General features: G+C 37.7%; 1 protein-coding gene across 13 annotated transcripts in view; it reads right to left on the reverse strand.

Moving 5' to 3' along the window:
- LOC149260897 (uncharacterized) overlaps positions 1 to 15,997 on the reverse strand; it is a 291,502-nt gene that overhangs the window by 211,775 nt on the left and 63,730 nt on the right. For all 13 annotated transcript variants that reach the window (XR_016258345.1, XR_016258344.1, XM_089421314.1 and 10 more), the window contains 6 exons: positions 4,722 to 4,799; positions 4,557 to 4,604; positions 4,272 to 4,349; positions 4,113 to 4,166; positions 3,937 to 3,996; positions 3,628 to 3,714 (listed from right to left, as the gene is read on the reverse strand). Coding sequence is in view for 11 of the 13 variants with exons in the window: in XM_089421314.1 (XP_089277440.1) it covers positions 3,628 to 3,714; positions 3,937 to 3,996; positions 4,113 to 4,166; positions 4,272 to 4,349; positions 4,557 to 4,604; positions 4,722 to 4,799 (405 nt within the window). In the remaining 2 variants the exon portion in view is untranslated. The remainder of the gene's footprint in view (positions 1 to 3,627; positions 3,715 to 3,936; positions 3,997 to 4,112; positions 4,167 to 4,271; positions 4,350 to 4,556; positions 4,605 to 4,721; positions 4,800 to 15,997) is intronic.

The raw sequence follows: 15,997 nt of genomic DNA on the forward strand, positions 1-15,997 counted from the left end.
CCTACCTGTGTGTTCCTCCATGTGGGTTTGATCTTAATAGGAATCCACCAACTTATGGCATTCCAACTTGTTAATAAAATAATCAGCTATAGTGCCAATCCTGACTCTAGAACCTCATTCTAGCTTTTTCTTTAGCTATGAACAAATGTGATTTCCTTCCTCCCCCTTTGTTCATCCAAGTAGATAATGATAGTTTCTCCAATCCCTGATAGCCTTTCAAGAATGGGAAATACCGAGCGCAATCTTAGGTTGTACAAGACGTCTCCCTCGACTCTCTCATCAGAGGAACCCTAAGAAAAGACACCACTGGAGAAGAATTCCCCTCTACGGCATCTGGGCATGGATTGTTTACCATAGAAGGGGGCAAGGGAGTGACCACACAAGATGATAGGGAAGGAACCATAGATTTATTAACCAAGTCTTTTCCAACCTCAGACATGGAAACATCTATAAAAGAAACAAGAGAGGAGGGAACAGGATTACTGGAAGAAATGTCAGACCTGAAGTCTTCATAAGTTGCATGAACAAAGTTTACCTCTTCCTCGCTGATCAAAGGATCCTGCTACAATGGAATCGCCATAGCTTGAAGCGTAGGAGTCTATGACATCTCATGATGGTTTGGTTCTTACTACATATTCTCTTGTATTGCCTCTATAGCCTTCGGAGAAACTAGCAACGCTTTCTTCTTTTGCTTAGGAATAGGTTCAACCTAAGACTTCCTCCCCAAAAGTAAGTCACAATCCTTTACAAAATGGTCGTACTTATGACACCTTCTACATCTAACCAGGACACCTTAATAATCTAGAATTTGTAGCCTCTCCTCGTCTTTGCCAATTTCCAAGGTCTCTAAGAGGCTCGCTCGGAGATCAACGTCCACCAAAACCCGTCCATTGACAAATTGTCAAAGTGGAGATAAAAATAATCATGTTCTAAATACTTACACAGAGTATTTCCAATGTCCACAAAGAGCTTTCCATCTCAATAATTCAAGGATAACCCTAGGAGGCAAACCCATATTGGAACGATATCCAATGGTTCCTTAGTAGCATCAAATAAAGGGGTCTAGAATTTTAAGAGAACTGTGAAGTCAATTTTCCATACCTTCTCTGAAATTGACACAGCCTCCTCATGAGATCCAAAGGTGAGTTGTATACACCCACGAGCTAGTAATGCAACTTTGGGTGGGTTTTTCACAAATGAATTCACGTTCTCCTCTACCCAGGCTCTTACTGTTCTAATATTTAACTTCCTACCTCTCGGTCGTCCCACCCTCAGCTCCCCCCTTTTTTTCCACTTTGCCCCAAAAACCCTTTCCTTCGAGGTTGTCGTAACACAACCTTCTCCTCTGGATTCTCCACATTCCAAACCCTTTTCTCCTACAATGGCATGTGCTTAACCAACCTCAGCTCCCCATCGAGAAAGCCTTCAAGGAAATTGCTAACAGACTAATAAAAACCTTCACCCGCGAAAAAAGCCCTACCTATAGGTGGAATAGATAAGAGGCTTTGTATATCAAAACCCTTGGCTCCCCCACTGCTCACTGTGAAACCCCCAACAACAAAAGGAAAACCCTAAGCATTCGAAGCTACCGAAGCAACCGTTGGGGTGGGAGAGATAAAATAAGTAGATGACAAAACTAGGAAAACACAGTCCCAAGAAATCCCAAGTGGGTTTTGTTCCAAACTCAGTTCTACAAAGAATAAAAAGAACCCCCAACTAGAGGGGGATCTGAGCCCAAATGAGGATCTTCAACCAATGATGAAGCTATAGGACTAGAAAAGACAAAGGGTTAAGGGTCCCAAGCTAGAATCCCAATGCTCATATCCCCACCTCCCCTTGACTGAAAATCTGATGAGTCCTTCCCTGGAACCGTCCGGGTCAAAATTTACTTGTTCTTCCATGCTATCCATCCAGCTAGGTGCCAGATCAACTCAGAGCAGGTCATCGGAACCTAAGAAGACTAACCGCTAAGGGATTTAACCACTTCCAAAGCCAAGACAACAGTTGTAAAAAGATGAAAGTAGAATGTAAAAAGCTCTTTGATACCCTCCAAAATCCTCCAAACCACCAGCTGTGAAATGCATGGAGACTTCCTGCCACTCCACCAGCCAGGGAGGAAGGTCAGCCCTCCACCCAGTTACATGCAGCTCAAGAAACTGAATGACCTGACAACACAAACAAACCCTACCATCTGTCGACCTCCATCATCATTCCTTATTCTATTCAAAGTTTTACATAGATTATTTATTATTAACCTATAGGTTGTATAGTTGTATAAGTTATAATTACCTATAGCCTAAATGTTGTGTAGCACATTATAATGCTAGAAGGAAACATCTGAGACATTCAAATTTCCATTTTCATTTTTTGCTAATGCTAGCAGGAATGCTTTACGAAAGCTCTGAGACAACATATAGATAATAGCATATACTATATACTTATTTTTAGTTTTCTTTGTGTAAAAAGGATGGCTATGTCATTAAGAATTTTATTATTTCAATCCCATCCAACTCTAGGTAAAGACTGCACCTAGAACAGTATGATACATAGAGAATAGCATGTTATGTTACCATTGTAGCTAGCTGGGAATTCTTAAACTTTAAGGCAGATTTCAAGGCAGGTGACAGATTGATCATGATGTAGTGTTGAAATATTCAGATGATAAGGATGCAGACCCGTTTCTGGACATGTAGTTAGACCTACTGTACATCATCATATAAATAGAGTGATCATTGATGAGATACTCAATTTTGCATTTTACAGTTATCACTTTTGGAAAAGACACGATGCTTCATGATTTTGGTCTTCAAATTTATATATTATCTAATAATTTCAGTTTTAACGTAGCAGTTCATGAATGATCTTGATGTGGCATTTTTTGTATGTGGCATTTCCGCACCATATCCAGATCCTGTCTTTTCATAAATCTGGTTGATCTGTATCTGGATCCATTGCCTGGTAACTTAGAATAAATGCAAAGAACACACGAACCGGTAAGAACCACATACATTTTTAGTTACTATAACTAACTGACAATCCAAACCAAATTCTTTGAATGTCATTCAAAGAGAATGTAGAGCCATTGTGAATGATCCCAATCCTTCCAACCTAATACATAAACCAACAAAATTGGGAACATGTGGAATGATATTACTACCTTCTCTCTCTGATTGGTAGAATAAGCAAACTACGCTATTACACCACAAGCTATGTTCTGTGTATGCAGACTTATAAGAAGGTTCAAGGATTTTTCTAAACAGATGAGCTAGTAATTACACAAGCCATCTCATAAGCTATGACAAAGTTGATCACCAAATCCCAATCTACAGTATAATGCTAAAGTTTTCAAGCCCATTACTGATCATCAATCCAGGACATGCCACTCGTTTTTCTTTTTATTTTTTTTCAAGAGAGTTAGGGTAATCATAATTAAAATAGAACATAAGTGAGAATGGCACTGTAGAGAACTGAGGAATTACAGAGGCAAAAAATGAGATAGTACAAAACTGAAGACCAGTCTGATTTCAAGAAGGTAAGGATTCCCGAGGATAACTGGGGGGAATAAGATCAATACATATTGAGATCTAAATAAATGTGAGTTACCCATAACAAGATGAGAAGAATGACCTGTAGAGTATAAAGAAGATGCGACTTTGCATTAAAGTGTGTTTCCAGTAACTTCTGAGCTTCAGCTTTACTTCGACGATGCAAGCTCTGCCAAAAAATGTATATACATCTCATTCAGAAATCAACTAGGAAAGGAAAAATGTATGCATTAAATAGGATATGTATAAAAAAAGCTCAATTTTTTTGTGAAATATCTGAAAATAAGGAACAGCATAGTTCTAAACAGAAGCCTCTTCTGAACAATTTATATTTCCTAATGCAACATTGATATAGAGAAATTTCTAGACATATGGATTCAAAAACATAAACCTGAAAATCTGCCAATAATTTGGGGTGTGTTGGTAGCAACGCCAGCAGACTATTTGCACCCTTCAAAAAGAAGTTAACAGATTCAACTTCATAAGCTTCATTCTAAATGCAATTGAAAGAAACTATGATGAAAAAAGTCACATATACTAAAGACACATCTCAAAGAAAGAGCTCACTTCACGAACACCCATGTCACTAGCATTTGCCAACTTGAAGAGAATGTCATAAATCTGTTCAATAGGAAAAGCAATAGAATAAGGCTAACTTTTATAAAGACAGTTACAAATAGATGCTCAAGGGAACTATAAAACGTTTGCCAAAATACAGGAACAAACCTGTGTGTTCTTTGACATCAATATACCCGGCAACTGTTGTTCATCAATTGCCTTTGGATTGCGGTCCACCGCATTGACCTGAAATTGCAAGAACAAGCACATATGAGGCTTCTTACCAATAACCTACTTGCAGATAAACTACAAATAGCATTAATCCGTAAAAACCTGCTACGAAAGTCTAAAGACCACTAATAGTGCCTTAGCCAACATATATCTCTCTATTTGTGTGCATGAGAGAGAGAGGGAGAGTGATGCAAGAGATGGTGATATGTACAGCAGACTTACCGAAGCACATATTAGGTGTTCCCCAGTTACTCCACACTGCCAGAGGACCTGAAGCTCATAATGAAACAATTTTACAGATGTATCTCAACTGGTATTAACAAGTTAAAAACTGTATCCACGTCAAAAGGAAAGTTTCTAAAGGATTAAATACGTTAAGTTACAAACCAATGAATCTTGTGCAAGCTCCCGGTCAAGATGAATGAGACGAACACGAGAAGCTTTACATTCAAGCAACTTCGCAATCTGCAGGTGTAGAAAATAATGCATGCTAAACAATTAGAGCACAATCCTTGGCTACTTGACATTCAACGCGAGAGACAAGCAAGCCCAAACTAACCTCCCCCAAATGATTGATATTTTATATAGGGGGACCTACAATAAGGAGATTTAAGAAGAGTGAAGAACTTGACAAGCAAGCATCCATGCCTGAACTGATAATCCATTTACTTTAGAGATTAATGGTAGAACGAAATCAAGAAAACTCAAAGCCTCAACAGTTGCATGCAAGCATCGACAACTAAGCTACAAATCCGTTTCCAGAAAGGGCTATAGCACTAGCTTAAAGTATTTGGATGTCTACGTGAGATTAAAATGACGTGAATACCATGCAAAGTAATATCAACCATTTTGTGTTTCATTGGTTTGTCCAAGGCCAGAATCTATGCATTTCTCTAAAGGTTAGATCCCATCTGCTCTCTTAATATATGTCATCGTTGAAAAATTTGCACCATTTGTGTCATTGTGACACATAGATGTTTGCCATTAGATAGGCAAGAAATTGTCCATAGGTAAAGATTTCGTCCACAAGCTAATATTGGACCACATCTACAAGAAGGAATAGGGTCGATTTAACTATGGCTTGCTTCTAATTATGATGTAGAATATTTTCACACAAAAAACCATAGCAGATGAAAGTTAAGGTGAGGTAGGAGGTTACAACAGCATCTATTAGACAAGTTTGCTGGGCCCAGGTGGGTGCAAGTGAAAAAGGCTGCATGTGGTAACTCAGAGCTGCAACTTGACAAAGAGAAACGTTGTCATGACTGTTCAAAGTCAAACACTACACTTTTGCTTCCAGCAGAAAAGACATGTCAAAAATAAACTCGGGAAGCCAAGCATCAGAGTTAGAAGGGCTGGAAATTTGGAATAAGACAGCTTACATACATAAAGGAAAATTTTAAATAGAATAAAGCGTATCACATAAATCATCTATTCCACATTGAAAGGACAAACAGGAGGAAAAAGAGACATTTTTAAATAAGCCTTAAAAAAATATAGTAGATCAGTTTTCTGGAAGATGATTGTTGCAGGTACTCTGTGAGAGATGCACTTCATGACAAAATGTAGTAAATACCGTTGTTGTTTACTAGCCCTGAGTTGTTATTGACTCCTTATTAGATATGTACTGCTGAAAAATGCATAATCTCAATAAAGGTTCTGTTTGAGGATTTTCCACAAGTATTTCTCTGTTTTTCTCTGTTGAAAAATATCGCAAATTTCATTCCAAAATTCAGATTTCAATTTCACATATCAATATTCTGGAATATTTCACCAACTGTCTATTTCTTGTCTGTTGGGAAAAACCAGTCTTTCTCTCATCTGTTTCAGATATTAACACGGGATAGATAAGAAAATTATATCAATGTCCACCAAATGACCAGATAGATATGTCCATGGCACAAGTTAGTATAGACAATGATAAAGCTACCCTACAACATAAAACAAAAGAAATATATGAAATAGATTTCAGACAGATGGCATTGTTGTCTTTGATGGCAAAGGAACAACAGGACCATCAAGGTACATTGAATGTATGTTTGATATGTTGATGAGAAATGAACAACAAATGAATAGCAAAGGAGCAGCACAACAAGGAACACCAAAGGAGTAGCATTTGGTGAAGGTGATATGAACAGCAGCAAGGAACAGCAAAGGAGCAAAGGAGCAGCAGCAAGGAACAACAAAGGAGCAACAGCAAGGAGCAACAAAGCAGCAAAAAGGCAAGGATGTTGCAAGAGGCTGAGTTTAGTGTGTAACATAGATCAGTTGAAGAGAGATATTGCAGGCTATGTGAATCAGACTGTTCAGCTCGTGATGCTTGGAATGTTGATGAGCTGGTGATGTTGGCTTATGTTGTTGTATGCATAGGATGAGTGAGATGTTGTGATGCAAGGCAAAGGCAAGACTCCATGACAACAAAGGCAAGACTCGAAGGCAAACAAGGCAAGAGTCAAGGATGTTGATGTTGCAGAACAGATATATGGCTTTGGAGAGTGATGCATTATGTTTTACATATGTGTTCTGATATTATAATGTGTTTGTTCCTTGCATATGTTGGCATTATGTTGATGTTGGTAGAAAACATATGGAACGCTACATAGAATTGGTATGGACTCTGGAGCACGTTTGGTATATCGAATGCTGCATAGATTTGGTATGGACCGCAAAGCTGCATTAAATATATATGTATGTGTGCAACGTTATTCATATATTGAACGCTGGTATGGACTGCAATTACTATGAAAACACATATCACTGTTAATGTTGTTACCATGGTGTGTTTTGTGAACTAGGGTTTTGTGCCCTAATTGCGTCTTATATTATATGAACAGCGTTAATTATATTATGGTTGCATGTTAATTAATTATGGAGTGCGTACAGTTGTGTGTCACTATATTATGGAATGAGCTGGGGGAAGTTTGAATTATACTCACAAGAACATTACTTTAGTGCGTATTATTTTTGCCCAAATCTCCATACCTCCTAATTTATCTGTATCAAGGAGCTCCAGCAACATACGAAGCAGCTTCATATATTATTGAGTGTAGCGTCAATACATTGGCAATATATTGCAGAGCCTTAATTATATATCGAGAAAGTTATAAAGGAGAACATTATATCCAAATAAATAAAATAAATGGAGAGCATTAATTACGGAGTGCTTTTGGATATAGTTTGCATATGCCACAGCTTTTATTATATGAACATGCCCAGCGTCCATTATTATATCAAATTGCCTATTCTCTGATCTTCAAACCAGTTCTGTAAAATCCCATCATCTTCATATCTATCTTTCTGGGTTGATTAATATGTCTTAACCATCTCCTTGGTATCGCTGATGAGGAAATATTGTAAGTGAAATTGCTAATCCATCTACATCAATAATTCCTAATGGGTCGAATTACTGGAAGGAGGTGGCTTGTGCATTGGGCACTCACACGTAGCAGGCAGGAAATTCCTTTTATTGGCACCCACAGCCTTCAACTCATCTGCTTGACTGTTGGTCTGATTTCCTTGTTGTGCTTTGGGAAACCACATACCAGCACTCAACACTATCTCACGCACCCAATCCAACACACTTTTTAACCTACAACCATCCACACCACAACATATGCACCCTCAACCTGTTCGTTGATCAATTCGTTGGATTGTTGCCCAGCGATTTTAATGGGAAATAGGTATATTATGCAGTTCAATGGAGCCATTCATCTTTGTTTCATGATTCTTCTTCCAATACCTTATTAAGATGCTCTCCTCCATTGGAAAATCCACCCAAAGCAGGCACCATGCATCCCTGGCATTCACAACCTCTAATGAAGGGGTCTGAGGATTGTTTAGCCAGACTCGCCAATCTATTGCAAATCATGTCCCTGAGTCACCTAATAGGCTATCTGAAGATTCAGTACATTGTATGGCTGCAACTTATTGTAAACTCTTTGAACCTTCTTTGGCTCTAGGTTTCTCAAATCCTCCAACTTCATCTTTGTCTTCATCAAGTGTATTTTTCCCTCAAGATCAGCCTGATTCATGGAATCCTCAATGCAGTAGCAACAGGGCATGTGAAATAAGGTTGACTGATCCTTTCCAAGTTAAGGGTCAGGGAGAAAGCATTGGAGTGTATAATTCAATAATAGAGGTACCATGAATTTGTGTGGATAATGATAGGTTAAGTTATGTTGTTGGGATGCTACATAATTTATACTGCCTTGTTCCTCGATTGATTGGAAAAGGTTGAACTTAAAAAGCTCAAAAAGAATACAATTGCTACTAAAGTCTGCATATAAGGTGGACGGTCAATCTATAAATGCACACATCATAGAGAACACAATCTTGATATGTCGATTGTATTATCCAGCACAGTGGTTACAATCGTTGCTTCTATCTGGGATGAAATCCAGAGGAGGGGAAGAGTTGAGAATGTTCCAGAATTCTTAGTACCTTCCAATGAAAATGGAACAAATCTTGTACCTCTGAACAGTGGCCTTCAGGCTGTTGGCTCCAACCTGTTATTTGTCAAGCTGCAACATAATTAAAAAAAAATGTATTTTGCAAGGGTTAGAAGGTCACAGGCAGCATTATTGATGCTAATTTCAAGGATTATGGACCCCTTTGTGTGCAAAATGATGATGATGAACCATTGAAGAATACTATCATTTGATGAGCACCTCTCAACTGTGTAACTCCATGCATGTGATCTCTTTACTGCATCTATACAGAGATTTTATTGGAGATCACCTCAGAATTATATTGTGATTGTTGAACCGTGAAAAACTTTGAACTTGACGGAGCTATGAACACCATTATGGGCAGTTTTTTTTAACCCCGTTGCCATTGATGTCAAAGGGGGGGGTAAGCAGAGGTTAGGAGCAACAAGGACAAATCTTTCTCAGGACAAGAGGGGGAGGATGAATTTGTTGCCATTAATGCCAGTGGGGGAGATTGATGGCAAAGAAACAACAAGACTATCAATGTATATTGAAGGTATGCTTGATATGTTGATGAGAGATGAACAACAAAGGAATAGCAAAGGAGCAGCAGCAAGGAACAACAAAGGAAAAGGAGCAGCAACAAGGAACACTAAAGGAGTAGCACAACAAGGAACAACAAAGGATTAGCATAAGGTGAAGGTGATATGAACAGCAAAGGAATAGCAAAGGAGCAGCAGCAAGGAACAGCAAAGGAGCAAAGGAGTATTAGCAAGGAATGGCAAAGGAGCAAAGGAGCAGTAGCAAGGAGCAACAAAGAAGCAGCAAGGAAAGGATGTGAAAGTTGATTATTCGTGAGTTATCTGGCACGTATGAAGCTGATGCGAAGTAGATTTGAAGGCGAGAAGAGTCAGAGATAAAGATGAAGATATCCAGAATTGATGGCCAGGTATACAGCATGTTATTTCTTTTATGTATCAGGGGATTGTAGTGTCCTTTCAAGTTGGAGCTTGATAAAGAACAGGTTGTAGCCTGTTGAGGTAGGAGCCTCCTGTGGGTTGTAGCCTACAGAAAACTTATGGAAGTTGGAGCTTCCTTGCATGTTGTGGCTTGCAGAAAAATTGAGGTAGCAGTTTCCTGAAAGGTTGGAGCATACAGAAAATCAGATGTAATAAGGGAATAGGAGCTTCCCTATGCATCACAACAATAACAAATCATGGTTTTTCTCCCTTTATGGCTTTCCACTTGTATTTGGTGTCCATATGTGTTGATGTTATGTGTTTATGTGATGTTTTGAATTACTTATTACTTGTTGTTCACATATTCAATCTGTTGTTCATTATGTGTTAAGTTGCACATTTAAAAATTCAGTTAATGAGTTTTAAGTAAAATAAGTAAATATCCATGAATGTACTAAATTGATTCACGACCTCCCTCCCCCCAACTCTCAATTCAGTCAAGTTTTCATCACAGACAACAATTCTCCGCTGCAATTATTGTTGGAAATACATTGTTATTGAGAGCAAAGGCAAAGGTGGTCAAGGTGCAGAGATTTTGAAGTCATTTTTATGGAAGAAGATCAGCTCAAGTGTGTTTGGGATCCACTCAAACAGATAGAGCTCTTAAAGAGCTTTCCAACAGTATATTGAAGTCTGAAAAAGGCTTCCTGGATCAAAAGTTATTGAAGACCAAAGTTCAGCAGTTGAAAGAGGAGAAGAGTCAAAGAAGGGCAAGGTTCCAGTCAGCAAAGTTCTGAATCAGTCCTTTAGCCTAGTCGGAAGTCAAGTCGTCGGGATCAAGAGCAGGTGTGAAACAAAGAATAAATCTCCAACCCCCAACCCTGACTTGTGTAGGACCCGATACCAATTAAACGATGTGCAAGTTCTAAGGCGGATCTGTCGCCACTCATCCTCAATGGCACATCGAAAAAATTGCACAAGCATTCAATGCTCGACCATTATTATGCAAGGGAGTCGCACAATGGGTGGTTTGCCCAAACCATCGATTGCTAGATTGACGGTTGTGGTGGATTGCGTTACCCCCTCCCTCAAAACCACAAACAGCCTGAAGGGGGGCGTTGAGTGGTTTTGTGACCGTGAAGAAGGGTTGGGCAACATGGCAATAGTAGCGCAACACAGAAAATGGTCGGGACCCTTAGAAATTTTTATATAGAAAAATAGTGCAAAGCCAAAAGTCAGGACATGTAGCAGGTGTTTTTGGCCTTTTTGGGTACCCATATGGGCCATTTCCGGGTACCACATGTCACCACTCAAATAGCGACACGTGGCATATGTGACATCATCCCTCTAGCAAGACCCTAGAAGGTTTGAACAACGCACACTAAAGAGCAGGCAGGCTGACTAGGCATTAGGGCATCTGGTAGTTTTTAGAGCCAACTCGCCCCAGCAACATTGTGATTGGACCATGGCTTCAGTGAGCAAATCCCACGGGATAGCTAAGCCCACAAGGTAAAGCCCAAAAGTTTTATTAAGACACAAAGGAAGACTCGCAGGTTGCCTGGTCATCGGGATGACAAGGCCGATATCAAGGACAAGTGAGCTCAGGCATGCAGTGATTGGGCGCAAACATGTCGGGAGGACCCCACCGAGACAGCTCATCTCGTAAGGAAGACCACGGCAGTTTATAAAATGGCACAAGCAAAATGTGTAACAACCCTGATTTAAAATATACAAATAATTACATGAATTTATATGATTAATAACCAACACCCAACTATTCAACTATTTAAGATAAAATTTTCGAAAAACACTAGTAGAGATGACTTCCCTGTATCGACGATATTCTTTACTTGTCTTTTTGGAGTTCCGCAACAAAGATTTTGGAGACGACTCTCCACCCAATAGTAGGCTCAGTTGCACATAATCTTTCTACACCTGGCCACCCCGAGCCCTCAATAAATGTACTACTACCAAGGAATCATTTGTTTCACAACACTTTTCTCCCAACAAAATGGACGAAGGAATGGATGAATCTCATCCCCCTTATCGTCCATTAAATAGACCAAAAAATGGAAAGGGATCCGCATACACACATTCCATGTGTCAACATGCCAACTTTTATTTCTTTATTTTAAGTTTTACTTAATTTAATATTTCTCTTAATTTAACTCTTTCTCATTTTATTCCTTTTTACTTTTGCTAACTTCACTTATTCTTACTATTTTTATAGTTTACTTTTATATATATTTATTTAGAACTCCATTTTATTATTTTCTTTTTTATTTATTTATTATTATTATATTCTCTTCATTATTTATTATTTATTTACTATTATTATTTTTCTTTATTATTTACTATTATTATATTCTCTTTATTGTTTATTATTTATTTACTTATATTTTAATATTATTTTTTTATTTATTTATTTATTATTATTATTAGGGGATATTACAAAATGCGTTGGGACACTTCGGCACTGCCAAGTAGTAGTAAACAACCAATGAGAAGCAGACCGAGAGGACCTCGCTAACAGCGCATCTCGCTAAATGGAGCCCGAAAGTTTTAGAAGGAAACAAAACAAAAGCGTCAAGATAAAAAATGTCAAGAACCAAGCACCAGCACTTGGCCTCATGAATTGAAAAGACGGAGGGCGCAGAGGAGTTATAAAGAAAACAAACCCTCGAAGGCTTAAAGAGCAGTTCAGCACCTAAAGACCAAGGTGGAGGTCATAGCACGAGGTCTTATGGGCCGATAACAGGCAAGGGGCAAGCGCACACGGGCTAGAGGCAATCATCGGTCGCATGGACGAGTTAAGCAGCATATTTGGCACTTTTGCCAAATATAGTGGCAAATTAAAATTGGCGCTCAAGTTAAAACTATAGCTAAACCCTATAAAAGTTTCAAATTGCCAAAATAAGCAGTTTTGACCAATTTAACTTGTAGAAATAGGTGATCAGGGTCGTATGACTTAAAGAACAGTTTTAGAAAATTAGAAGACTCAAATAAACAGGACAAAACTAGAAATAAAGAAACTCATGCAAGAATGAAAGAAAAGCAAAGAGGCCAAAAAATAGCAAATTAAATTTCTTTATAAGCAGAGTTGATTAGACTTTCTGCAAGAATTGGGGGTGAAGAGTGGGTGTCGGTGTGATTGTGTATTTCTCAGTAATCACAGTTCGTTGAAGGTGGTGTTGGACAAATTGTTTTATTTTGTCAGCAATGGTGGCATTCATAGTTCTAGTTTGAAAATGGATGAAAGATGAATCATTGATGTCAAGCAAGTAGCTTGCAAATCAAGGATTGGTGCTCCTTCTAGTAGACGCTAGTAAATATTTAGGGTTGTAGCTCCATTCAGTTGTAGCCGATAAATCAGGGAGTTGCAACATCCTACTGGTTGTAGCCAAAAAAGATTGTAACAAGACGTTGTAGCTTGCCTTGTGAAAGAATTGAAGAGCAATTTGGAGAATTTGTTTGTTCCTTGTGTTACTGATATTATTTCATGCGATGCTCATATGAATGAATTGTTTATAGTGTTGTGATATCATTGTATAAGTGAATAAACTTTAAATTGATAAAATTCCTACAATATTGATTCACCCCCCTCTCAATATTGTCCTGGTTTCCAACATTTATCAATAATCTAGTCAAAAACCTATGGTATTTATCAGTTATTACCAAGCACTCTTTAGGATGAAATCAAGGGTTGGTGCTCCTTCCAGTAGACACTGGTAAATATTTAGGGTTCTAGCTCCATTCAGTTGTAGTTGATAAATCAGGGAGTTGCAGCGTCCTGTTGTTTGTAGACAAAAAAAATTGTAACAAGAATTTGTAGCTTGCCTTGTGAAAGAATTGAAGAGCAATTTGGGGAATTTGTTTGTTCCTTGTGTTACTGATATTATTTCATGTGATGATCATGTGAACAAATTGTTTATGGTGTCGTAATATCACTGCATAAGTGAAAAGAAAATTTAAATTGATAAAATTCCTACAATATTGATTCACCCCCCCTCCAGATATTAGTCAGAAACCTATGGTATTTATCAGTTATTATAAAGCACTCTTCGGGATGAAAACTAGAAATTTGAAATTGCATCATCAATGAAGGAAAAAATAACTCCCCTAGAGTTATTAAAGAGAAGATGGATGAAATGGGCCGAAAGTTACTCTCCTTGGTAGTTGCAAAAGGTTATGGGGAGATGAGAGCACGAGTGGGGAAGGTCATCAAAAAGAACAAGGTCGAAGAAGGGATGCTAGTTATCATTACTATAACCAAAACCATTTTGTACGGACATTAATAAAAGTAGAGCAATAATGGTAATCAAGAAAATTAAGATGTCTGAGGTAATCAAATTAATCTAAAATTACTTGAAAGGATTTCCATTACTAAATTTTGATGGATCAACAAGGATACTAATCCCAAGTTGCAGGAAATGTGTAGTTTAGCCACTTCACAGCACCCAAAACCTATGGAAATGCCAAAATAGGTATGAAATACGTTTGAAAAACTACCAATTGTACCATACGTTAGACTTTGAAACCCTAGAGCATCACAAAGTCCAAGATCACCCATTTTATGAGTTGTCATCCTTTGTCCTTACTAAGGTGTCATTCTTATCTTTTAATGGCTCAATGAGTTGTCAAAGTATTCATCGCAATGTTATCAGGACTAGACCAAACCGCTCTGAACCAATTGGTCTGACCAATTTGAGGCCAAAACCAGTTCTAACCAGTGACCTGATCCGCTTTTGTTGGGTACCAAACCGGCTTTTTTTTCACTAAACTGGTTGGTTTTGTACATTGCTACCAAGAAACCTTTGAACGCAATTTTTTTTTCAAAAATGCAATGATTTATGAGAGGGGAAGCATAGTATTTAACAATATTACCCTTCTAATTTCATGTAATTCTCGATAATGTTAAATTCTTGAGGGAAAAGTGATTTACTTAAATTTTTAACATTACCACGAAATGACTCAAGATGTTTGAAAGTGGTTCTGACCTCATTGGATTTCATATGTAGAAAGTATAATTTTAGATCTCACTCAAAATCCATCAAACTTAACAATTTTCTAGGATTTCAGGATTGGGTGATTGCAACGCCCCATTGGATAAGGGTATGGGGTATGGAACTAGTATTTAATCAATAGCACCAAACCCTCAATGTACCTTGATGTTAGTGGCATTGGTTGTCGAACTCCTCTATCATGAGCCTACTAAAAAAAGTATCCATCAATCAAACAAAATCTTCACTTGACATGTTATGTTTTTTCTATCTTATTTTAATGCTTGGAGGGTGATATTCATGACAAAGATCCCAATAAAGGCAATGCTTTTGATGATATGTAGAAACTTGTTGTAGCATGATTTTTTTTGGATGTTAGAGTCCATGTGGTGCTTGTTTGTATTCGGTTTAGAGATGGATTGCACTCTGTACTATTTTAATTATGTGCAACCTTGCATGCTATATAAATGTGAACTTTCGCTTATTTGTGTATAAATAGTTTGGATTCATATGTATGCACATGAATATATATGTTCTTATTTAAAATTTGAATATTTCATGTCTTTGGTTGATTGGTTTTTTTGTTCGATTCTTTTACTGGTTATGTTCAGGTTTTGACCGATTCTCGGTCCAGGGGGGTCTATCGCTTTGATAATTGGTCTAATTTTGATAACACTAATTCGTCGTCTTCAATTTACGAGGTGATTATATCCAAGCACTATATATTGATATCACTGGCTAAATATATTGTTGAGATAACTTAAATCCTTTTCCACCAATTCTCTTGTTTGATGGGTCTCATGGTCTGATGTCTAAAAGCAACATGATGTTGTTCAACACGAAGCTATTACAACAAAGCTTTTATAACTCTATTTACATCAGCTTATCTTTCAATGTAAACAGTTTTAAAAATTTATATATATGGTGTGTGCTATAAACATATCACTTGAATGCGTGAATTTATGCACAAATATGTGTGAATTTATGCACACTTACATGCTATATAAATGTGAACTTTCACGTATTTGTGTATAAATGGTTTGGATTCATATGGATGCACATATATATATATATATATATATATTATTATTATTTAAGATTTGAATATTTTATGTGTCTTTGGTTGACTGAGTTTTTTGTTCGATTCTTTTACTGGTTCTGGTCCGGTTCTGACCAATTTCCGGTTCGAGGGGTCTACCACTTTGATGATTGGTCCAATTCTGATAACATTGATTAGTCATCTTCAACTTACGAGGTGATTATATCCAAGCACTATA

This window comes from Pinus tabuliformis, chromosome 6 (assembly GCF_031772625.1).
Source record: "Pinus tabuliformis cultivar Carrire ecotype Pingquan chromosome 6, CPIR1, whole genome shotgun sequence".
NCBI lineage: Eukaryota > Viridiplantae > Streptophyta > Pinopsida > Pinales > Pinaceae > Pinus > Pinus tabuliformis.